The following is a 27013-nucleotide window of genomic DNA, read 5'->3' as shown; positions in this document are numbered from 1 at the left end:
GGGGGGGACGGCACAATTACATAGCAGGCATATGCCTATCATGGTTTTCTCACGGACATGGGAATGTGTCCAGTATGTGCCTTATGTACCTCTGAGAGAGAAATCACATGGATGGCAAGTGATAGTCACAGTCTATGTCCGCCCCTAGGCACATTCCTGAAATGTACCTGGGGAACGTGCCTATGTTCTAGGTATGTTTCCCATGCCCTAAGCATCAATGAACCACAAAATTACTCCCCCAAAATATGTTAAATCGCCTATATGCGTAATGTGTTTACATTAAGGTGAGTCTTAAAAAAACACACTTTAAACAAGTAAAAAAAATGTACCCCAGAGTGGAGAAGGCGAACCACCAACCTTTGGGTTATTAGCCACGTGCTCTTCCAACTTGGTCACAGAGGCGATGAAGAGGACGTCGCTTGTAGAGGGATAAATTGTTTAGGTCTTTTGAATTTGGCTAATCAGAGTGTTCCTTTAACCGCGTATATTCGACGATAACCATTTGGGATCAGATAAAATCTGCTTGCCATGTAATTTTATAGCAAAATGACGAGTATCTATTTATTTTATTTCATAGTTCTTCCATATTCACTTTCAAATGATCGACGACAGTTACCATCTAATAAAGTTGATGCGTTTGTTGCTTCTAGTACACAATCGCTTAGAAAAAGAAGTAACAAATGCATCAAATGTGGGAGAATATCTGAAACAGTATGTACTTAAAGGACGTAACTAGGACATGACAGATATATGTCCCAAATGACGACATAGAAACAAATGACTGTTAAGAGTGCGAAACTGAGACAGGTATGTAATTTGTGGTACCTAGTTGCAAATATCAATTAGGTGTAACAAGTACCTAAAACTGTAAGTAGCTGAAGTACATACTTAGCACATGAATATCATATTTGCCAAGTGTCGGGTAGCTAAAAAGTAGCTGGGGTACCTAAATGGCACATGCCTAGCAAATCTTGTGCTTTTAGGGGCACTTGCGTGGTGGTTACCGATATATGTAAAAGTAGTATTGACTGATATTAGTGTCGAATTCGGTTTTTGCGGTCGCTGAGGTTAATGGTGAAACTCGGTTCGCATGAACTTCCAAATTCATCCCATTCGGCTTCGGGCTGGGGGTCATCGGGGGAATACCGAGAATTGTAAAAATAATCCAAAATGACCGATATTAAGTGCCAAATTCATAGTTTTGGCGGTCGCTAAGATGAATGGTGATACTCCAACAGGCGTTGACTTTCAAATATATCCCCTATCGGCTGGGAACCAGGGGGCCTCAGGGGGTGTTTACCAGGATATGTAACAGTAGTAGAAAATGGCCGATATCTTTTTCTTCCGTTGTTCTGTTTGTTTACCGTGCAGTTTGACCCGTGCAAAGAATGGGTATATCAGCTAGTGTATAATTTTGTACAATGTTGTGTAAGATATTGAAGGGGAAATTCTTCTAGATACTCTGCAATACAACTAGATAAACAAGCAATGTTGCCAACTCTACATAAATTTGTATTGTATTTTCTCAAATTACACTACGTAAGGTATTACATATTTCTAATTTCGATATTAAATAAAACCACAATACCGCATACATTATTCAGTGTAACAAAGGACAATATAGTATCACTGTCATCAATATTTTAAAGATCTCTAATAACTCAAATGGCATAGACGCTGCAATGCGCATCAATTGTATCTTAGCGTCAAATACTATGACGAATGAATGAAGGAACAAAGTTACAATAAATAGAGAATTTCTTTTTCTACAGACTTTACTTCGAAAACGTGCTGACATATCACGTCTCATCATGTAGATGCTTCCAAAAGACTTAAATGATCATAATGCCATTTACAATTGTTATTTCAAACAGTTTCAGAGATACCAAATAAATGAGTAGTGATTCTTATACTGCTTAAAATGGCGTATTTGTGATAAATTTTTATGATGATTATTGCTTTACTTTGCTTCTATAACATTACAGCAATAGTTTTTGGTGGTTTTAATTATAACAAGTCGCAGTTACATTATTTTAAGCAGTGTTGACAACTTAAATAAATTGATAAATATAGTCCAAATAACGTAGCTAAACTCCATTTTTTTTAAAAATTACTCACAATTTGTTTTATAGTGCAAGAAAGTTTTCAAAAGACGATATTTTTCATAGTCTTTGAGCTACTTATAATGTTAATATCAAAGTTTTCGTTCCAGCAATACATGTAAATGCAAATTGTAACTGAAATTAAACGTAACATGAAACTTCTCAGTATCACTAGTTGTTCCCTGTATGTCTTAGGCCTGGTATACACTTTAGATTAAAATCATGCTTGATTCAAAGTTCTAATTACACCCTAATTACATTTCACTTGTTTTAGTTTGACCATCGACCGCCTCAAACTTGATCCATACCATTTAACTACACTGAAAAAAAAGCCAAGTCCAGATGTGAGGAGAAAACGAGGATAAAATGCTTTCTGTTGGGAACACCATAACAAGACGGTGGTGTCAATCGTAATACTGGGTGCAACACCCCTATTTCATGCGGCGTCGTACGTCAGTAATTGAGAGCACCAATTACTCCCGTGAAAACAGTAATCACCGCTCTCACTTACTGACGTACACTCATGTCCAAAATTATTGTCGGACGTCTATAAATATGTTGTTGTAGGAATATAATTTGATAACGAATTCGCCCGGTTAGTATGTGTATAATCTGCAAAGACATGTATGTGGCAAATTTCATGTCAAAAGAGTAGTAAATAAGAACAATAAAACGAAAATAAAACTTTCTTGTCCATGTAGCAACATTGTGTTTTACTCATTCTAATTTTCGTATTTATAATTCTTTTCCCATGAAGTTTACCACAAATATACATTTCCCGATTATACACATAGTATCAGTATTAAAAGTACCCTGCAAAATCATTATCAAATTATATTCTTAAAAGAAGACAGTTATAGATATGCGGCAATCATTTTGGACATGAGTGTACATCACCATAGGAAATGAGGGTGTTTCACCCAGTATGACGATTGACACCACCGTCTTGTCATGGAGTTCCCAACAGAAAGCATATTATCCTCGTTTTCTCATTATACAGTAGAGCGTCGATTATCCGAACGTCGGTCAACCGAACGACCGCTTAACCGAACTGTGTACTCACTCGCACCTGTTACTCTCCCACTCTACCGTCCATCATCCCCCTCACTCCCAAACCAAGTTTCCCACAGTAGTCGTCGCACTGAGCCACCGCTGGCGGAACATTGCTTCTAATGGGGCCTTCATAAGGCGCTGCTGACCGGCCCAGCCGCCAGTCGCTGTGTTTCAACAATCAGCACACTTCTTTTTGGCAAATAAACATGTACAGTTCGATTATCCGAACAAACCAGTTTTCCGAACACCCATGTCCCCTAATTACTTCGGATAATCGACGCTCTACTGTATCTGGACCTGGCTTTTTTCAATGTATATGCAATTATTCAAAGACTTACAGTTAGTAATACGCATTGTGTTGATTTTTGGGTTCGTTTGTTTTAGTTTAACGTCCCACGATTATGCTAGGGCGGCTAAAGAGAACGTGGAGCTATTGATTATAGTGGAACCACTTCGGTCGTTCAACTGTATCCACACCGGGAATCGAACGTGGGACCACGCGAATTGTAGTCAAGCGTGCTGCTTACGGCTCTGCTGTAGTCAAGCGTGCTATAGTCTGCTTACGTCTCTGCGTGACATCATTGAAATTCTATTTTTAATCAGAGCAAAAAAAAAAATAAATAAATAAAATAATATAAAATAAAATTAAAATAAATAATTTTTAAAACTTTTTTTATACTTCACATAAACTACTGCGAAGAGTAGTACGAAGTGTAAAACAAGATTTTTCCAGAAGGAAACAAATTATTGTTTTGTTCTACTTAAATGAGTAACAATAACTCTGTGAGCTCCCAAAACTGATTTCGTCGCCACCGAGGGGCGACATTTTTCCTAGCGTACAAAGAGATAGATCTGCAGTATCTCTTTATTTAAATGATAGCACTAAATACTTCAATTTCTTAGGTATTGTCCTTTCTTTAGTTCTCAGAGTAGAAATTTTGTAAGCCTGACTGGGTTTTTCGACGCCCTTATGGGTGAGGACCCCGGGACACTGTCCCAGTTGCTCCTGCCTAGTTACGGCTCTGGATATATGCTTATGTAATGCATTACGACTTTTTGAACATGTATAAGAAACAGAATGTACTTAAACTGAGATGTGAACTATGCGAAATATCAGACTTTGAATCTAACTTGCTTGGTGATCCAACCCAAGACCACACATAGCAAAGGCGAGTGCCTTAGCTCCCACCACAAGGTTCAGGAAGTTCGTCTTATAGTGTCAATTAAACACAGAGATGTGAAACGGTAATAAAGCATTTGATCAATTAGAAACAAAATATATTGTATAAAATTTATCCTATTTATTAAGATAATGAACATTATATTCTGTTTTTAAAATGACAGTCAAACCAGAATGTATTGAATAATAAATGAGAAATTGTAAAATTCCAATTTCGGTCCGATTTAATACATTCGTGCTGCTATGTGTTGCATTATCCGTTAGGAGGTATTGATCAATTCTGATTCAAAGGAAGGAAATAAACTACTGTATAGTACTGGAGTTAATTTAATAGAGTTTAATTGTAAAGGCAGTACTGAGGTTATATGAGACAAAGCCTGATGCTAAAAAGTGAAATATGGGTTATTATTAGGGTTTTATCCCAAATATGATATACCCACTGATGATTGAACCTGGAACACACGCATGGAAAACATTAGCGCTAGCAAATTAGCTATGAAGAGGTACACCATACTATAATTGTCAAGAATGAAGGCAAAAAATAAGTGGAAACGACAGACTGTACAATAATAATACTTTCACAATTTTAATTTGACAGTATTTATTTCGAGACTTTCGAGACGAGACCGAGATTTTGTCCTCGAGACCGAGACCGAGATCGAGACAAGCATCTGTTGACCGAGACGAGACCGAGACCGAGACGGCGATTTTTAACTCGAGACGAGACCGAGACGGCTATTTATCAACCGAGACGAGACCGAGATTGTACAAAGTCTCGTCTCGTCTCGTCTCGATACCATCCCTAACGACGCTTCTGCAGGAATACAAACAAACATCGTACAGCGTTGCCAGATCTGGCAAATTGTTGAGCGTACTCTTAGAGGCCGCGCGCTCTTAGAGGAACTTCCCTTACGGTACATCGGATTGTTGATACTAGAATTATCGAAACTATTATATAATGCTTGTTCTTTATAAAAAGATATTGGAAATTTGATAATTCTGTAATCAATGCTTTGTTAACTGAAATCTTACTTCATTTTGACCAATGGGTTCAGCGAACCCACTGCAACATCTTCAATAATCAACCTAATAAGCAAAACCGTTTGCTTCTGGTCCTTCACGTCAACAGAGCTAAACTAAAGAGCACAAATACAATTGTAGAAATTTCAAATGTAATTACTTTTTTCAATGAATCAGCACAAGGGAGGGGAAACGTGGCAATCCTTACGGTTCGCTATTTATTCTTAAATCCATCAATGTCAACAATGAGGCTGCCTCCTCAACTAAACCCGTGATTATCTGTCCTCACGACCTTCACAGTGACGATGTGATGATTACAATGTTAAATAGAGAAACTGTCACTCCAGTGACTGATTGCTCCTTATTTTCTACTTAAAATGCACTGCAGAATTCAAGGCATCTTTACACATATAATTAACCTACAAAATGAGATGCACTACAGTATTAACACTTCTTATGCTAAAATCTGAAATCTACGTAATAATAATCTTGTGTACGGTTTACTGAGTCATTATTATTAAAAATTAGGTACTAAATAATTGTTTAAAGAAAATGAGTCTCTTTTGCAACTAAGTTAAACATCTTATAAGATCTTATGTACAATATACACAAATTGTTACTAACTGAATTTCTGAAAAGCAGAAACAAAATTGTGTTGACGTTTGAAAAATGAAAATAAACAATTAACTCAGCAGTTGAAAGCAAATGAACAAATTATATTTTAAAAAGGACATAAGAACAATGAACACACGACAGCCAACATTTTTTTCTCTATAGTTATTAGAAGCACCGTAATTTAGATTTTTCTGGGGGGGGGGCAAGCATTAATAGGCGTATTTGCGTATTTGAGCCCCCTAGAGAAAGTTGTTTTTCTAATTCTTGGGCCACCTCTTTCCATCTTTCTCTTACTGGGCCACCCGGAGCCTGTGGGCCCGTTCCATATGTGACAAATTAATTAAGGGGACAATATTGACAAATCTCAAGGCCATACGTATAAATATTATTTCTAGGGCCCGTAATAGTAGACATTTCTTACTGAAATGAGCCCACGACTCATTTTTGTTTTATTTATCTTTTGTGTGCTGTTTTGTTTAATGTTATGTAGTGAACATGTTTGACGCTTCATTTATAATTTCATGTTCGTATCGTATGTGCAGTAAGAAAATTTTCAGATTTAGAGAAGTATATATCCTAATCCTAAGTATTTACTAATTTTTAGATTTGACAGTTTCCAAAATTGAAGGGTCCCTTCCAAAACTTCAAAGTGGTTTCATGATATCCGTGACCTATTCAAGAGAAGAAACCAACTTACTCATTCATACCATCATATCTTGCAACAACACTTCATATTAGTGGACTTCGAGGTACTACATTCAAAATCCTGCCTCATGCTACACTGTAAAAAGTTTGATAATTATATTTACAAAAAAGGTGACAATCTGCTTGCCAAGCCTCTATGTAAATCAATTTACACCTATAAAATAAAATTACTAGTATGAAATGGTGTAAAAGTACATTTTTATTAATAAAAATATAATATTTTGTTATAAATTTACTGTAAATTTGTAAACAAAAAAAACCAGTAAATTTTGTAATTTAATCTAAGGAAGTGTATATCAACTTACAAAAGGAGGGGTAACTGATTTTACGTTGATGTTTGGTAGTTTAAATTACAGAGAATTTTTCCAGTGTAGTTCAAATTTCCCCCTAGAATTTCAAATTCCCATCAAAATATAAAGTGTTACTTCCGTATACTTTTGGCATTTTTTAATGATAGAAGAATACAAACTAAACCAACCAAATTTACAGGGTTATATGTACGAGTTTTAGAGAACATTTAGTAAATTTTGTATTTTTGACAATTCACAAATTAAGGGGTGGTCCTATGTGCCTTTCCCAAATTTTGAGAGACAACAGCAATGTAGGCAGGTTCTATAAAAGAGAATAGAGGCTGTACTCAACCATATAACCATAGGGTGGCCCAAAAGTAGGTATACAGTCAACTGATTGCTTTTTATATCATTTCTTATTGTTATCCATCAGGTAGACATAGTTTCTTTATTATTTGCTCTTAATGTTTATTACTTATACTTCAAGCCCGGAACAGCCGAAGCAAATAAACCCATAAACTAGAATGTTATACTTGATCAATGCAAGGGTGTATACCTACTTTTGGGTCACCCTTATAACGTGATAAAGCTTTATCAAAGAAGATAAATTACATCGATATCCAATCATATGTTGAGCACATGGCATTACAAGTATTTTGGCAATTTTTTACTCGACAAGGGGATGAATAGGACGACGGAAATTTGCAAAGTTATATAACAGAATCCCAGAGAACATTTACCAAATTTTGGTTTTTGACAATTTCCAAATTTAAAGGGTTGTATCCCTATATATCACCTTTGATAAATGATTATTCAAGGAACCATTCTCAGTCTCCCGGTTAGGTTGGAGCACGCAATAAAAACATAAGGCAACTTCTAGGATTTGAACACACGAACATATGATTAACAAACTATACATCCAAAGTTTCTGCTGTTTCGTACGCTATTTCAAATCTACTTTGTATAATGTAGTTCTGTATTCCACATTAGGCTTTGTTTACAGTCAGATACGACTGAGTTTGCGGCGAATAGCTGCAAATTACATCTCTTGCAATGTATCAAAGTATTCGAATAAGTTACATTTTTCTTTTACGTCACAATAACGGATGTAAAAGGTATTAAATATGTGCAATTTAGTTGGAATTAGAGTTAATATTAATAAAGCAATAGTAGAATTGCAATAACTATTATCTAAACAATAAAATTTTGTTAAGAGAATGAATTAAGTCAACTAAAAACCGTCTTTTCGTAAGGCCGTAGTGGTTGGTAGAGATTTACATGAAAATATTTTGAACCAGATAACAGTTTTTGTGCAAACTCAAGGAACTGATTAGCGTGGGTAAGTTGTTACCGCATTGACTTTCCAGGCAGAAGATCAGGGTTCGAATTCCAGCAGGGTCTGACTTTTCTTTATCAACCTTCAATTTCAATTTCAATCCATACTTAGTGCGATAAACAAGATCTTCCCCCGTGGAGTAGGGTAGAGATGCTAGAATGAAGGGAAATTGGAGTAGGATCATGAATTGGGACAAAGATTTACAAACTAATTTTTTTCATTTGTTAAAAATTTGATGTTTTCAGTTTATTTCAACCATTTTCTAACTCTGCGTGATCAGTCTGTCTCTCCTCAAATGCAGTATCTAGTGAAATAATACGTTATATACAAAACGAGTTATAATGTCTTTGATGTGTGACGCTCATTGGAGAACGCTCTCAAAACAATAGAGATTAATCATAAACTCGAGAAATTTTTCTGTACACCAACAACACATCAAAAGCCTACTTCAGTGCTCCTCAAGTATACCAACTGCAGTCGTTTGCTTCAAGGATCGTTGCCCAGGCGTAAGTTGGGTTGCATGTACCCAGGCGTTTATGATAGCAGTCAGTGCTGTAAGCACTTCTGTAACTGACTGTACATAGAGGAAAAATCAGAGACCACTTTTGATTGAAAAGTATTCGATATTAGGTTAAGAAAGTTTTGAAAGCTGAAAGAAAAAGGAGGGGCAACGTATCAGAGGAGCGACGATAGCGGCACTTGGAATAAGGGGCCGTCCATATACTACGTAACGCTATTTTTGACCAATTTTTACTCCTTTCCTCCCCCTTGTCACACTTCGTAACGCAAGGTCGAACGCCTCACCCCTTTGCCGCGTTACGTAAAATGTGGACGACCCCTAAGTTTTTTCATAAAGAGGTACACATATTTCAACTTACAAACCCTTTTTTTTCTCGAAAGTATTATTTTTTGAACAAAGGAAAATTATATTTCAGTTTAACCTCCCGCGAAATATGCCCTTTAGGCTAAGAGAGACGGATGATTAAGGCAAGTGAATGATAATGGAATAATGGGTGGAATGGAAATGGGAATGTCCTGAGAAAATTCACGTACACTATGTTGTCCACCACAAACTTACTTGACCGGGGATCGAACCAGTGACCCCAAGCACGAAAGCTAAGCGCTCTATCACTGAACAACTATTCTCCCCAGCATGACTTTTGGACCTTCATCTTTTCCCCTGAACCTTCAAATGTTTCTGTGTATTCAGGACAAATGAGCAATTCCTTCATAAGAAGTAACTCATTTATCCTTACAAAAAAAAAAAAAAAAAAAACTCCATAATGGATACTTTATTCTTTGAGGTGAGATTTTTTGGGGAGGGGGGACGATTTCCTCAAAACGAGTTAGGCGATTTTATTTGTATTAAATGTTTCATTAATAACCTGATAATAATAATAACTCATTTGTCCTGAACAGTTCTAAAAGGGGTAAGGGGTTTTGGAGTGTTTTTTATTTCAAACAATTTTCACAAAGACTCGGGTTGCGTAATTCAATGTTTCATTAATAAGCTGACAACATGGATAACTCATTTACCCTGAAAAAAAAAAAAGATCCAGGAGAGGTACTTCATATTAGGTATTGTTTTGGACGATATTCTCAAACATGACTCTGTCGAGTATTCGGCTCGCGATTATCCGCCGTAGTTTGAAAAAAGAACATAAATAAACCTCCATAATAAAATGAGGATTAAAAAGGAAAAAAAAAAACATACACTCAACTTGTACGTTCACAAAAACGCGACTTTGCCAAGGAAAAGAAGAATTATCTACCCCCTCCCCTCTTTAGCAGTTAAAAATAGAGGATGTGTTTCGAACGGAAGATGGAAGAGAATAATCAAAAATATCGACCCACGTGACCAGGAAAAAACAGAGTAGGTACAATAACGCTAATAATAATAACTAATATAATAATAATAATATGATAATAATAATAATATTATATATATTACCTCCGACTCCGATCTGGGGTACCTATTTTCGCGTATGGTATGGTTTAGGCATAATTTATGTGGTCCACTAGCTTTTATTATTCTTAAATATTGGTAGAAAATCATAAAATCTTACAACACATTAAGGAAATGCAAATACAGTAAATAACATTCAATTCGATTAATGATTTTAATTGACTGAACGCTGCTTTCATTCAATCAGAGTTATAGGTAGTACCCTGTATGTCATACAGTTAGAAGAACTGAAACAACTATAAATGGAACAACCTAATTAAAACTGTATATTTTTCATGAATAAATACTCTATTCCAGCAAATTAAAAAAAAAAAAAACTATACGCTTAAACGGATAACTTTCATCAATTTTCTCGATAACTACGCGTAAGAATTCACCTTCAGTCATATTATTTTGTTCAGTGCAACGAGATCTGTTGATTGATATGTCCCATCTTCGAACATTGTTTTTTTTTATGTAAAAAACCAATAGTAGAGCCTATATCAGAAAATTTTAAAATGACCCAGAGTCAATAACAACTTAAGTTCGTCAAACTGTGCTGTGTACACTTCCTATAAATTTTTCCTGTCATTGTAAAAGATAACTTCATAAGTAAGATAGGATATTTGACGCCAATCAACCATGAAACGCTTTTTCAGAAAACAAATTAATCTTCGGGGCGTTAGATGGATTGTGCGTCACTGGTTAATCATCCACTGAAGTGAAGATGAACAATTCTTTACATTCTGTTTGTAGTCTGTGCATTCAACTACTTGATTGTCATCTCACAGATTGTATTATGTAATTATTTGAGTGTTATATGCACACCGTTACTCCTGTTAGTGAGATGACATCACTTCTCAATAAATAATATATAATCTGTAATTTGAAGCCGTAACAACAATGTTCTTTGCTTCTTTCATCAAGTATTTATATTTTAAAGAAGAAACGTTACTTGAAGCTACTTCAAGGTGATTAGCTTGTTCTTGAAAACCTGCTTCAACAATTTAATACCTATTCTTCTTATTTCAAGTCACTCATTACATAATAATATGCAAAATACTCTTTTAAGGCAATGAAGATATCTACAGTGGTTACTTGAGGTTGAAATCTCAGCACAGCTAGTGAGAAATGTAATGTTTTCTCTCTCTCTACATATATATATGTATATATCTGTAGCTTGGGTCTAAAAGAGCCAATGTCAAAAAAATAAAATTTTGAGGAAAATGCATTTGAAATTCCTTACTTTTTTTTTTTTTTGTTTGTTTGAAGGTATTTCAAACATACTTGTAAATAGAAAATTCATACTTTCACCAATGAAAGATATGTTTATGCCCTATCGGCTACTTGCATTTTCATTAATACTAGCTGAACCTGCGCTCTCTACACAGCACATCATTCACATATGAGCATGAATCTCCTTGTTATTCCTCATATATCCATTTACAAACATAAGTGAAACACGTCTTGATTTTTTTTAAAAAGTGGCAAGAGATACCATAAAGGGGAGCTTTTTTGGATTATTTTTTCAATATCTCGCACCGTTTGCAAGATTTGAGCCTATTTCCGGTTGGAGTTTTTAATTCATGTATGATCAGTGTTTTCTTTCTTCTTGCATGCAATATGTAATAAGCAAATACATTACACACACAATTAATTACAATGTCAGTGATATATGGTGTTCATTGGGCAAAACACTGCAAACAATAAAGATTCAACTTAGAGTGGAGAAATTGTTATCCTTCGTTTTTCATTATCATTTGGCCATGAAACAAACACCTGATAGGTATGCAACCCCCACATACAATTATGTTGTGTTGGAATGTATAATGCGTAGGATATGATGCATTAGTTTTTTCTTCTAATTTCAATACTTCCAGTGTACCCGTAGAAATGTAATAAAGAAGTAATGGCCATGTTTTTTAAATATTCAATTAGAACTGGACAATCTACATAAAATTTGCAATCGATCAGTGAAAACGTGAGCCTGTAGTTTCCGAGATCTCATTGTCGAAAGGATTGGCCACAAACATATAAACGTCCACAAACGTATAGTTTAAAAGAACTCCAAAGATGGCAGCACAATTCATTTGCATTGATTTTGGAAAAGGCTTATTAAAATACAAAGGCTTTGAACAATAATTTTAAAAAGATAAACTCTACGAAAAACGGGCCTATTTAAATAATTTATTTAAAGTACAAATACTTTAAAATATTTGTCATTGTTAAACGTGAAATCACAAATAACCGTAAATCGACGGTTTGAAATCCAAAGTTATAGGTTGGAGCTCAGGCGCTTTTATTTTTATAGCCAAAGAGAGGGCATAACCCTCTGAGAGGCTGGAGAAGTACTAAAGTTTTTTGAAAACCATCATCCTTATAAGAAGCCATTTCTCACTTCTCCTTTCCCAACAAAAAAAACTTTTATTGCTTCTGCAGCATTGTAATAGATAGATATCTCAGCTTATCTCCGAGATATCTCTTGACGTTCGCCCTTTCGATCTTGAAATTCTACCAGTTTTCTAACAAATACAATAACCTTCGCCCTTTATTGAAAGTTTAAATTTTGAGCTTGCTTACAAATTATGCTTTGAGTATAACACATTTCGCTATAATATGCAATGGTAATGAAAATTATGTAGTTAATCATCTTCTTGAAGTGAAACATTAAGCATATATCCTAAGTGAAATTTTAACAGGTGTTTCCTTATTGTATTACAAATCCCAAAACAACGCTAGACACTTGTTAACGATAAATAGCCTATATCAAAATGTGGTTGAACTCAGAAAATGGTTAGGAATGGCTAAAAGCAAAAAGCATATGGCTAGAAAAGCTACTGGCTTTTTTTGAAAATTTGTGGCCAGCCAGGTTCTCAAAATGGCCAGATCTAGCCACAAAGTGGCTGAATTGGCAACCGTATGCAGTGTTAACAAAATTGGTCATTATGAACCAAATTGTTGGATTTACACTCACAGACACAAAAGGACAACATTATTACCTTATTTTCCTTTAGGTGTCACACAAAAGACGCCGCTTTTCAAGTCAAACAAGTAAGTACAAAGTTTAAACATTGGCCTCAACAGTTTCCAAAACACTAGATCAAAAAAGGCTAATTCTCATTTTGGTGTCGCGTCAAAATATTAACAATATTGGATCAAAAAAGGTCAATATTCACTTTGGCCCTAATGCACATTATTTTTAGTAGATTGAAGAAAGGCCAATGTATACTTTGTCCTTCTTTAAACAAAGAAATACTCCATCCTCAGCAAGAGTCTATAACATCATTTGAAAAATTATTCTAAAACTATTCCATGTTGACACTTGCTCTTCTTAACAAGAAAATACATTTAGAGACATTCAAATTGCTGAAAATCTTATTTCCGCCAAAAAGTCAGATTGACCCTTTTAGACCCAAGCTACAGATATATATGTCGCCCTATGCAGTGGCATCGTTTGCCGCCATCCCTTCTCCAGAATTCAATATCGAGCTTCAATCCCAATATATCAGTTTGCAATTCCAGTGCAACTAGTTCTTTTATCTTTATTTCTTGATTTTCCTTCTACATCTGTTAAAAAAAAAAACTTATTTGCACCTTCAATGATAAGGAAGTTGTTTGTGACAAAGAAAGACTAGTTTTCATATCAAAACTGTGATAACTAACTAAATGGAAAAGTGTTCGCTACTGTTGGAGAATTGAGTTCTTGTATTTAACAACAATCAAGCAATTAATACTGGGATTTGTTTGACCATTTACTTTAGCACTGTCCATGTGACCTTAAACTAATACGACCTTAACATGATTTATGAATGTAATGTTCAAGTAAAAGATTAGCTTATAGTAAATTTATCTACCATCATCATGAAGATTGTTTTCAACAAGAAATATTTATTTTAAATAATATAGTTATGACAGATTTTGCCGCCCCATGCAGATGTTCATGTTGCACACATGGTACAGCCGGAACTGTATATAGCGTTCAACCTCCAGCGGCTGCTCTAGGCTACGGAAAAAGCCATAACATATATGCTGTCATTAGTGGAAGGTTATTTGCATTGGTGGACTGTTTGTTCATTCAAGCTTAGAGTCCCTTTTCAGCATCTAGGCTATAGGAGACGTGGATCTAACAGTTTAAGACGGAACCCAACCTCATTGTAAGGTATCAATTTTTAATACTCTCCCACCGACACCACATGCACTAGCGACTATATCAGGGTTGCATTGGTTGAAATGGGTAGGAATAACATACCGATAGTAAATTAAAATGGCAAAAGTTATATCAGTTGTAAAAATATTAAATAAGCGGACAGAATTCGCAACCTGTTGCAGTCAAACCGTCGCCTGACCATCCTCATGATGGACAGCAAAACGATCCGGTAGATCCTGGAAGATTTTTGTGCGAGGTTTGTGTCTCATTATTTGACTGAAGAGAAAAAAGCTACGAGAGTCAAATGATGACTGAGTCCGTGGAATTGGATCCTTCAGACTTCTTCTTCTACCCCAAATTCAAATTGTCACTCAAGGAGAATTTCAGAATTGATTCAGATATCCATGTCGGAACTACTCAGTCGCATTCCAGAGAATAAGTTGAAAACCGCATTTAGAAACCGCTTGAAACGGGAAAATCTGTGCATTGAGGAAAAGGGGAGATCACTTTAAATATTGCTCACCGCGGTTTCCTAGAATCACTTCAACTTTCCAGATACCAGCACTAATCCTGAAGCTTTGCGAAACCTTATTGTTTGGAAATAAGTTTAGATATTTGGAATATTATATATATATATATATATTGTGTGTGTTTGTATTTGTTCTTTTTCTAAAAGGGACTTTGTTTCTGGGTCACAGTTCCAAACTGCTTTCATATATTTTTTGAAAATTTCTGCTTTACGTTTCTCTCTACCAGTTATTAGTATAAATTCGAAATTTCTGTAAGTTATTAAATATTTTCAGAAACGTATTCTATGTTTAAAGTGTTTTTAGAAATAATGGAAAACAGTTTCTTCGCAACATTTTATTTTGTTACAAAAATAATGCACTTAAAAAGGCAAACATTACATAAAAAGTTGCATTTGGAAGTTTCTTTTACGAATTCTTAATAAACTCCTCATCTGCTGATTTAAACTTCTCTACGAGATCAGGTGGCACATTCACATCACGTAGGTTGTCTTCTCCGATCTCTTCTTCGGTTCTGGAAAATAATAATAATAAATGCAATCAATAGATACGTATATCACTTGAAAAATGTGACCCTAAATTGGCTCATGGCAGCTTAGAATGTAATCAGCTTCGCTCCTCGATAGTGCACTATTACTGCTTCCAGTGGTTCAAACTTTAAATGTACGATATACTTCACACTTTGTCTCTGTCCCTCCAGAAGAACAATTTTGATAGAAACTTAGTGGTTACCGACAATCTAGAATCTACGAGAAGATAGCCTAAAACAATTCTAATAATGAACGCCAACATCTTGCATTATGAGTCGCATTAATTCTAATAATAAAGTCATGCTAATGAATGTCGGTACCTGCGCTATCACTTGCCTTCTTGACGCTAATAGATGTCGTTATCTGCGCTATCGCTTGCCTACCTGAAGTTAATAGATGTCGCTACCTGCGCTGTCACTTTTGTGTCTAATGTTAATAGATGTCGCTACCTGTGCTATCGCTTGTCTGACATTAATAGATGTCGCTACCTGCGCCATCATTTGCCTGCTCAATGTTAATAGATGTCGCTACCTGTGCTATCGCTTGCCTGTTTGACATTAATAGATGTCGCTACCTGCGCTATCATTTGCCTGCCTAATGTTAATAGATGTCGCTACCTGTGCTATCACTTGCCTGTTTGACATTAATAGATGTCGCTACCTGCGCTATCATTTTCCTGCCTAATGTTAATAGATTCAGTGAAGAAGAAACTTCAAATGAACAATGGATGGTACTATGCTACGTTTGGGATTTTAAGTACCGCAGTGAGAAAGACAATAATTAAATTTTTGTGACTACTAACACTCAAATTATGAAAGAAAGCAGGATAAAATTATGAATGTCGTCAGAGAAGATTGAGAATTAAAGAAAACTAAGAAGTTATGACATCACTACTTCTATCTCTTAAGCTTTCAGAATAACGCGTTTTTGCTCGTGCAACTATCCGCCACTACCAATCGCAATGTGTCAATAGGACAACTGTGCTTTTCAGTTCAGCTTGAACAACGAAATGAAAATGGTACCGGTACATAGTTAACATTTTTTTTCGTTCTCAATAGGTTACCCATTCATTTTAATGAAATGAAAGCATACTTATTGAAGCAGATTCACGCTTAGGAAGCTTATACTTCTCGTATTTTCCGTATAAATTATGTCGAACTACTCGGATACGATGCTTCTTGAAAACTCTGCATAAAGATGTCTGAAACCTAAAATAAAGATACTTGCACATTTATCTTCACTGATAAAAAAATTAATTTTAACATCATAACATTAAAATTAAATACCGTTCAACATTTGTAACTAGCCTAACTGAAGATATGAACAGCGAGTGTAAAGCATGCTATTATTATAACCTGCAAATTGCCGTATCACTTAGCTATTGGCTACGGTGTATCAATGCTAATAGACGTGAAGAAAATGCAACACCACCAACACTTTAGTTTAGATGCAACACTTTTATTACTTGCCCCATATCTAATGGACTTGCTTAATGTGGCTGCAGCCACTTTTTTGTGTTTGTTAGGAAAAAAAAAGGGTGACGTGGCTCCAGAAGAGTTTTTATGCAATCTTCTAATGGATCTTGAGTCCATAAAAGCTACACTTGTCTTTCGATATGTTTTATAATCGTCAACTCTTCAGACATGTAATCAAGGCATGCATTTGAAATTGTGTTGTGATTCATTATAGCAGTGACACTCCATAATGCAATCTTCTTCGGCTATTTTTCTCTGTTGCAAGTGCTGCGGGAAAAATACTGCATCAAAGCAAGAAGATAAACTAATGTTGTACTATAAACAGAAAGAAAAAAAAAGTTTTGGTACTCAGCACATACATAACGGCCATTTTGACGATCACCCTTCTCATAAACACTAGTACGACCCACTTGGCACCAACTGATACTGCTTGGCAATTAAAGTACTTGTTCAACATGTTGTTTATAATTTCTAATATAGCTGTCCACAAACTAGTTAGCAGCAAATAAAAAAAAATAATAATAAAAAGACAGGTGTAATTTCAAGAGATGTACATAAGGAGTGGCTCAGTGAAAGAGACAAAATGGTGGGTGGAGTAGAAATGGTGAACTTATTGCAATGTTGCCGAAATTCTTCAACATTTATGATATTGCTTTCCCACCAACATTTTTTCAAATTGTCTTGAAGTTTAATATGATTTACATATTATTATTATTATTTAGGATTTAACATTTAGATTTTTGGGCTTTCGGCATCTATGGCCATTTAGTCCACCACGTTTTGAGGGATGACTTCCCTCGGCGAGCACAGTATCCGGGGAAAGAGAAGGAAGGAAGCGCCCTGGAACCTATAAGTTAGGTACCACCCCGGCATTTGCCTGGTGTTAATGAGGAAAACCCAGGGTGACTAGCCTGAAAAAGCTTTTTATACTTTTTCGACCGAGTACCACCACCGGAAATCGGACCCGGGACCGCTCGTACTGAATGCGAGAGCGTTAGGGACTATGCTACGCGGGGCCCCTATTATTATTATTATTATTACAATATTTTTACTATATAACCTGTATATTTGTTTATTTGTTAGTGTCAAATTTTGCACCTTAAATTTCACACACTTCCATATTCTGACTCGAGCTCTGAAATTTTGTAGATACGAAAATCGGATGATAGTACAATATTTTGACGTAATTTTCGCTGTAGATTATCGTTTTATTCTAAAATTAATAACGTTACAACAAATGTATTTAGACTGCGTACATGCGTAAGCAACGTCTGTTAATTCAGGATTACTTCAATAGATGGCAGATGTTATGAGCAAGCTTAACAAAGATATTTTTATTTATTTTATGTTTATTATTCATAAAATTTGCATATGCAATCTCAATTTTATATACAGAATTAATATATATATTTAATTAGTTTAGTTATTCTTTATACATTAGATTTCAAGCAATCATTCTGATATTTTATTTTATTTTAAATTTCATTAAGTTTAGTGGCATAACAGAAAACTGCTTTTTTTAAGTATATTTGTGGAAAAGTTCTGTATGAATTTTGAAACTTCAGGGAGATAGAGGTTAGTGACCTTTAGAGTACCAAATATTGCCAACCTATAGTATCTAAGAAATACTATAAACAAGATTATTTCAATGTGTTATAACTATTATAGAAATATATTATTAAAAAAGGGAAGAAATTCTAAGGATGGACAAAACAAAATTGGCGACAGAAAGTCGCTGAGCAATCTTTTGTTAAACTATACACACCTAGATACGAATTTTCGAATACAATACGTGAGAAATTGTTTCACTGACCGCGATTTTCACACTTTTAATGGAACCGCTACCTCTCCGGTGGGGGTGGTTCAACAGTTCTGGGTGCCTAGTCAGCGAACCTTCATTTATTCAATTTTCATATTGTTCCAGGGTTACCAGAAGGTACTGATATATGAAATATATTTTTGAATATAAATTCCAACCTCTAACAATTCTTGGACAGATCCGATATAGTTATATTAGTATATAGAATCGCGATCCTTACCGTACTTTCTTTATAGAATAGCTATTTTGGCAGTTTGCTATTCTTTGCTTAATTTTAAACTCAGTATGTTGATTCTGGCACTCCCGGCATGCCTTGGAGTGTGATGGAAGGTAGCAGAAGACAATTGTCTACCACCAACAAGTTTTGGTATTTTTTCTGCTTTTTGACAATGACAACTCCACCCAAGTGTATAAATGTAAAATAGGATATTTAAATATTGGTTTTCAACTTTTGTTACATGTCAATTGTAATTCGTTAATCAGTAATATCATTAATTATAAATGTAAACAGAAAAGGATATCGGTCACTGAGAGAGGTTGTTTACATTCGAAAATGAAACAGTAACCGCTAGAGGGATACACCTGTTAGGCCTCTCGCAAGCAACCCTTTGTGAAAGAAAGTCCCGCTATCCTCTGACAATGAAGAAAGAAAAAAAAACTTTTGAAAGCCGCGAAGGAGGCGAGTTTTGGTAAAAACTAGCTTTAGTGTGTGTAATAAAAGGAAATGAGAGTAAAACATAGAGTTAGTTGAAGATCGACTGTCACCAATGTCAGACAATAATTTTTTTTTTTTTATGAGAAACTGAGAGTTGAAGTCATATCTTCATACATACATAACTTCAGCCGTAAAGAATAGAGCTAATTGTTATTTGGATATCTGTTATATAAAGATAATTATTCTGAAGAACTACATTTTATTTTATGCTAAATTGAATAATCTTTGACGTAAAGTTACAGCTGAAAATGTCTGACAAGTTAACGAATATCAGTTTAGCATACCAAAAGTAAAAAACTATGTTTGCATTGCTGAACTTAAATTTGACATCAGTGCAATGTTATTTATTTAAAAACAAGACTGAGTTAAAGATGCCAGTGTGTTTTATCAGCAGTTTCTCTGTAACTGAAACTTTATTCTCAAGAGAAGACAAGATCTAAAGACAGTGACTCCCGAAGAAGAAGGAATTGGACCGCTCCCGGAGAATCATCTGAAGTGAAGTGTAATTACCCTGACTGTGCATTGAAATATTTTGTTTAAACGGTTTAGTGACAGTGAACAGTTGAATTGAGAGAGATCTCTATTTATTTTATAAAAAAAAATCATTTAAGGCAGTTATCAAAGTGATTGTTTAAAAATATATATCTATATCTATATATATAAATATATATATATATATATTGAATATCTAGTGTGTATATATCTATATATTGCGTGTGGTGGTGTTATGTGTTCAGTAGTGAAATTAAAAATAAATATAGGTGTATTTTCTAGAAAGTGTGTGGAGTTTTAATTGAATACTTAGCCGCAGGGTGAGTACAAAATAACTTGTAATTTATTATTTTTTTTTTTTTACTTTTCAGGCATTTCAGGATATGTTGTGTCTGCCGGATTTAACTAATGCAAATGATGATAAATTCACATTTTCTAAATATTAAAACAATATCTTACCTAAGTCAGATCTTCAAGCAGCATTACTGTCCCTAACGGGACGTTAATATAGAACTCATGTTTACAGGAATGTAAATTCTAACTTTATTTGTAATTTGGCTCTACCGACACTAAATTAATTTTTTTTATTTTTTATATTTGGCTAATCTAAATTTTATTAATTATTTACAACATTTATATATCATTTGCATATGTCGTACATTCCTGTGGTGAGAGGGTGAGATGGGTATTGAAAGCACCTCCCACCTATCTCATGCTCTTCACAATAATTTGGCGCCCAGCGTGGGGCTTGATCACGCTGGTCATTGTGTTACATAAAATCACTCCAGCGTGTTGCTAGACTAAATGCTGCATCTGTCATTGCAAATGAGAATTTATCATCACCAGTCAAAATTAACTATTCGCGAATATATTTTCCCATATCTGGTCCAAGAATTGTTACATAATTAAGTATGAAGCTCATTAATACAAAAGCTATGTTTTAGATGTAAACAATAAAGGGGGAGATAATTTTTTTTTTAGGATTTCAAAAATTGAATTTTAGAGATAATTTTGAGAATTTTTAGAGAAAGTTAATGGTATTGACTCGGTCACAAAAGAGAAAGATGGATGAAAATCTGGTATTCTTAGATTATGCACAAAGGTTGAGTCCTTCAGAGGAAGACATAATAAATGTCCACGAAATAAGTGAAGTATCAACAGGTGATAGGAGAGAAACATTAGAAGTTAGGCAATCAGAAGGTGATAAAGTAGAACGTAGTCAAGAAGAGATAGGAGATAAAGAGAAAACTAGGCCAAGTAATCCAGTAGTACCACCATTAGGAGTAAATAGTGAGGAAATGAGAAATCTAATGGAATTTATAAAATTAACGATAGTTGCTTCACAGAAGGAAATAGAACAGAAAATTGATAGTACAAATCATAAGTTAGATCAAACGAACGCTTGCCAAAAAGAAATAGAAAGTAAACTTTTGCAGGTTGAAGAAAAATTAGAGAATACAAATACAGAAATTAGAAATGCGCGTAGGGATTTTGAAAATGCTCACAAGGATTTAGAAGAAAGACTATCTAAAGCTCTCGAAAATACAAAGCAACAGTTACATAATGATCTTGAGAAAACAGTAAATCAAGTAGATGGTGCATTAGGAAAGGTAAACGATAGGATTGAGGCCACTGAAAATTCAATTGTAAGTGTTAGGACAGAAATAGGTTCAAAACTAGTCACATTAGAAGAGAAAAATGACACTATTCAAAATGAAATAGTTCACACTAGATCAGAATTTGAAGATAAGTTAGAAAATGTAATCGCAGGACAGGTCATTTTGCAAGAAGACATAGAGAAAAAAATTAGTGAGGCCAATACTGTGTTCAAACAAGATGTAATAGAAAAAGTACAAACTTTAGAAGGAAAGCTTATTGCATTAGATAATGTTACCAACAAGAAAGTTCAAGAATTATGTAATTCAATAAGTAGGCTACAAGATAGGACACAAGGCGAAGAATGTAGGGGAATGCATGTCAATAATGAAAATACAGGCAATGGTAATAGGTCAGACAGTGTAACCTTTCAATTAGAACAGGAATTACCATCATGTTCAAGGGCAGTAGGTGATAATACGTTCCAACCAATAAGCTCACCACCTGCACAGTCAGTAACTCAGATGGATAGTCAGGTTGCCTTGGCAACGGCTATGAATTCCTTTTTACATCGAGATTTAAAGTTACCGTGTTTTCAAGGATTAGAAGATGAGGCCCAGACTTATAGCTTCCTTGTTGAATTAGATAATTATTTTGAACTAACTGGTGTCAACACTGAAGCACGTCTGTCCTTCATCTCTCGCACATTAAAAGGTAGTGCCTTGCAATGGTTTAAAGTCATGAGAAGCAAGATTGTTACATATTCAGACTTTATAACAGCATTTAAAGCCACATATTTGAACCAAGAAAGATTAGCTGCTTTAAGAGCAAACATATTGACAAGTCAATTCAATCCAAAAATACACAAAAGCGCATCGGATTACTTGCTCCACTTGCTACACTTAAATGCGGTCTTAGACCCTCCCCTTGAAGAGAAAATTCTGTTAAAGGTTCTTCCGCGCCAACTTTCGCCTTCTCTTTTCAGGATTATAATAGCCGCAAAACCAGAAACTATTTCAGAATTACTCACGCTTGTGACGGAAGTTCAATATTCATACCAGGATAGGATTAATGTCCCTCAGAGGAGGAGCATTAATATGCTAGAGGTCACACGTGAACAACACGAGACCACACAGCCAGAAAGGAACAATCGTGTTCACAGACAAAACCGTGTTCCTTACTCTAGAAATGCAAGAGGTCGCGTAGAAAGGACTGAAAGAAATTCCAATGCGAATGAAGAGACATCAAGGGGGCGTGGCCGAAATACTGAAAATCAATCATCCAGAAATAACAGACACAATTCTCAAAACGCATCCCATCAAAACACGAGACCACAGAGAGGTACACGGGGTGTAAATTCAAGGAATTTTTACAACCGTAGTAATAATAATAATAATAATAACAGGAACACATATGATGACACAGAACAAATTCAAGTATTAGAAACATATGACAGCAGACAAACTTCCAACACTTACACAGCACAAGGAAATACAACCAGTGCAAGGGAAAACAATCTCAATGAACAATGAGAATTTCCAGCATGCACTGAGGAAGAGTTGATACTTGACATCCGAAATAACGAACCCAGTATCCAACTAGTGGTCCAACCCCAGTGCGTGCTCGATGACAGTCAAAACAGTAATAATGGTAGTATGATACACAATGAAAAAGAAACTTCATTGAAGGTTTTAGAATATAGGTCATTAGAAAAAAAAGAAAATTGTGTCACTTGTGCAAAGATAATAGAAAAGAAATATTTTGATCAAAGTAGTGACATAGAAAATAACTCAGTTAAGTTAGTATTAAAAGATGGTAAAAGTGTGTTAATTAGTAAACCCGTATTTGAACAAGCAAACGGAATATTTGATGAATTGCTTGATATTCGAGACGAGCCTGTGACTCGAAACAATATTATACATTTACCGGAAATTAATGTAATGATTTATGCGCAGTCAATCAATGCATTGCTAGACAGTGGGTCATCCATCTCAGCATTGAGTGAAAATCTTTGGAACACAGTTAAGGACAGTAATCCCGCACCTCCTTTTTTGAAAAGTAACAATATGAAAGTTACTTCTGCGTTTGGTAGAAAGGTAGCTGTCATATTGGGGCAAACTCTATTAGCATTGTACATTAATGGGAAACTATTTCACACAGTAGGGATCATAGTGAAAAACCTTAATCGTGATTTAATCCTTGGATCTCAGTTCTTTGTAGAAGCACATGCTGTGTTAGATTATTCTAGAGGATTATTAGTATTACATAAGCCACACACTGTAGAAATAAATTTTCGAGACGTGGAAGTAGATAACCAAGATTTAGTATTGAGATATATAGAGGAGACAATTAATTGTGATGCTGATAATGCAATCACGGTAGAGAATTTTAGTGAATTAGAGAGGCATGATGAATTGCAGCAAATGGTTTATGGCAATTCAAGGGAGCAGCTAAATGAGACTGACCCCAAGCCACAGTTGAAGCTTAGAAAGTTTCCAACAATCAAGGAACTGCAAGAAAGAGTATTGTCACCCTCAGAATGGTTACAGGTGGATACGAAAACCACTGTAGAAGAAATCCACGAACATGTAAACGCTTATGTAGAACTTAATAATGATCAAAAGGCCATGTTAGCTTCTTTGTTAATTAAACATCGTGATATATTTGACGAGAGACCTGGAACAATCAAAAGGTATGAACATTGTATGGAAATAATTGATCCCACACCCATTAGGTCAAAAATGTACAATTTTCCCATGAAATTTCAGAATCAAATTCGGAATGATATTCGCAGATGGATCGCATAGATCGTCAGATACTGAATGTGGTTACAGTTAATTATAATTATCAAACAAGGACAATGACCAATAGTTTCTAAATTTCGTATATGAATCAATATCATGAAATTATCTTTGAACTAAAGCAAGTCTGTCATCGTGCATCAGAGCACTCGATCGAGTTCTGGGAAATGAAGTAAAATAAGAATATTCGGATGTCCTGTGTCCACTATACTACTGTAGATGTTAAGGAAAAATTTAAATTGTAATGGAAGTTCACTGCAAGAGGATATTATACCCCTGGAAGGTAGTCCACAAGACAGACACCAATGTCTATACACTTGCAGACCTCAACACTGGCAAGGAGATAATTAAGAGAAATGCTTTTCTATTAAAAAAATATAACATGCGAGAAAGTGATACACCTGAAAAGGAGAATGCAGAAACATAAATTCTCAAGATGGTAACTCCAACGTATCATGAGATACATAGATAATCATTAATTAGTATTTATATTATTATATTCACACATATAATCACATTAGGTTAAAGCATATTTCTATATATATAGTATTGTTAGTAATATAGTTTTTCATACAAGTCTATAGATAGATAGGTAGAAAAATAGCATAAATTTTCTAGAATAGTTGTATTTTATTAATTCTATTTAAAGTGCCATATATAGTATTCACTCTAGGTAACTCTATTTATGTTTAATTAGCATAAGTGAGAACGTTGTGATATCTTTTCACAAGTATATCCCAACCTTCTCAAAAGGGGGATTTGTTATGAGCAAGCTTAACAAAGATATTTTTATTTATTTTATGTTTATTATTCATAAAATTTGCATATGCAATCTCAATTTTATATACAGAATTAATATATATATTTAATTAGTTTAGTTATTCTTTATACATTAGATTTCAAGCAATCATTCTGATATTTTATTTTATTTTAAATTTCATTAAGTTTAGTGGCATAACAGAAAACTGCTTTTTTTAAGTATATTTGTGGAAAAGTTCTGTATGAATTTTGAAACTTCAGGGAGATAGAGGTTAGTGACCTTTAGAGTACCAAATATTGCCAACCTATAGTATCTAAGAAATACTATAAACAAGATTATTTCAATGTGTTATAACTATTATAGAAATATATTATTAAAAAAGGGAAGAAATTCTAAGGATGGACGAACACGTGTTCAGCGCATTGCGTTGCTCTGTCTCTTAACAAGTATATCAGGGGCATTTTGGATCTAGTGGCCGTCACGTCTTTTATTTCATGTGACTCCCCAGTTTGCCTCACGACGATGGGTACACGCCGAAATTTGAGGTTTACTGACCGGGAATCGAACCTGAGACAACGCGGGCATGAGTCCAACGTTCTAGCCACTAGAAATAAAGTCTCTAATTAACAGTTTTAAGTTTTGTAAAATGTTCTAAGAAAGTAAAGTATGTAATCTTACACATTGACATCAAGTATTATCGAGTTAACGAATTTAGAAGTAAAAACTAGATTGCAGGATATTCAGTCTATCTATCTAATACCAAAAAAAAATAAAGAGTTTGTTTGTCTGAGAGTCTATGTCTATCTGACTGTGTGCGGCCTGGGGACCAGATAAGCGGACCGAGAGTTACCAAATTTGGGTCACGAGTACCTTGGTCCAGGTTCCAGACCAAGACAAAGCGTTTTTTTCTTTCTTCAAAATTCGAACCAGGTGGTTCTCAGGGAAAAGCGTTTACTAGGACATGTAAAAGTAGTAGAAAATGACCGATATTAGTGTCGAATTCATAGTTTTCGCAGTCCCTGGGATAAATAGTGAAACTCCCATTGCATTAAGTTCCAAATTCACTACATTCGACTGCGTGCCGGGGGGTCACTCGCGGGGAGGGGGTTACCGAGACATGTAAAAATAATCCAAAATGACCGATATTGGTGTCAAATCCAAGGTTTTCGCGGTCGCTGAGATCAATGGTGATCCTCCAACAGGCATTGGCTTCCAAATACAGCCCCCATGCGAAGAATGGGTATTTTCGGTAGTAAAGACTCAAATGTACAAAATAACGGTTAAAAAAATATTTAAAACAATGCTTTTATAAAATGTGCTATAAAGGATAAAATATTTCTGAGCGTGGGATAAAATAAGTAAATGGGGCTAACACTAAAAGCATTAGGAATGATTTAATAATTAAGTAATGTTCCTATTATTGATTATCATTGTCTCTAATTGAGAACATGTGATAAGCACATTGATGAAGCATGGGACACCGAGATTATAATGAATTAAAATGAAATGAAATCTTTGAGTTTAATGTCCCACGATTATGTCCGTTAGGCTAAAGAAAGCAATGACTAAACAAGTGAATGATAATGGAAGAATTGGTGGAATGAGAAAGTGGGAGGAAACGGGAGTATCCCGAGAAAACTCACGAATAAGATGTTGGCCACCACAAACTTACTTGGTTGGGAATAGAAGCAGAGACCTCACGCACCAGCGTAAGCGCTCAACCACTGAGCCAATATGCCATTATAATGAATCACTTCCTTAATATCCATAAATTCTTTACTCCTCAATCTTAGAAAGAGCGCTCAACGTTTTCTGTATTAGACCGATTTTTCCGATTTTACCCCACTAAAATAATAATAATAATAATAATAATAATAATAATAATAATAATAATAATAATATTAT

The 27013-nt window shown here is 34.9% G+C and overlaps 2 protein-coding genes across 3 annotated transcripts in view; one reads left to right on the top strand and one right to left on the bottom strand.

The window, feature by feature from the left end:
• Window positions 1-15242: 15242 nt before the first annotated feature.
• Window positions 15243-27013, bottom strand: part of LOC145692658 (co-chaperone protein HGH1 homolog) — an 81438-nt gene continuing 69667 nt past the window's right edge. For both annotated transcript variants that reach the window (XM_081768030.1, XM_081768029.1), the window contains exon 7: window positions 15243-15434. In XM_081768030.1, the coding sequence (XP_081624156.1) occupies window positions 15329-15434 (106 nt within the window). In that variant the 3' untranslated portion in view covers window positions 15243-15328. The remainder of the gene's footprint in view (window positions 15435-27013) is intronic.
• On the top strand, window positions 21016-23079 carry LOC145693744 (uncharacterized). Its single transcript, XM_081770041.1, has one exon. It carries the CDS (start codon window positions 21016-21018, stop codon window positions 23077-23079), a length of 2064 nt encoding a protein of 687 aa, XP_081626167.1.

Source organism: Thermobia domestica, chromosome 8 (assembly GCF_964235325.1).
Source record: "Thermobia domestica chromosome 8, izTheDome1.hap1.1, whole genome shotgun sequence".
NCBI lineage: Eukaryota > Metazoa > Arthropoda > Insecta > Zygentoma > Lepismatidae > Thermobia > Thermobia domestica.
The sequence above is the reverse complement of the archived record's forward strand: the minus strand, read 5'-3'. Positions and strand labels throughout refer to the sequence as shown.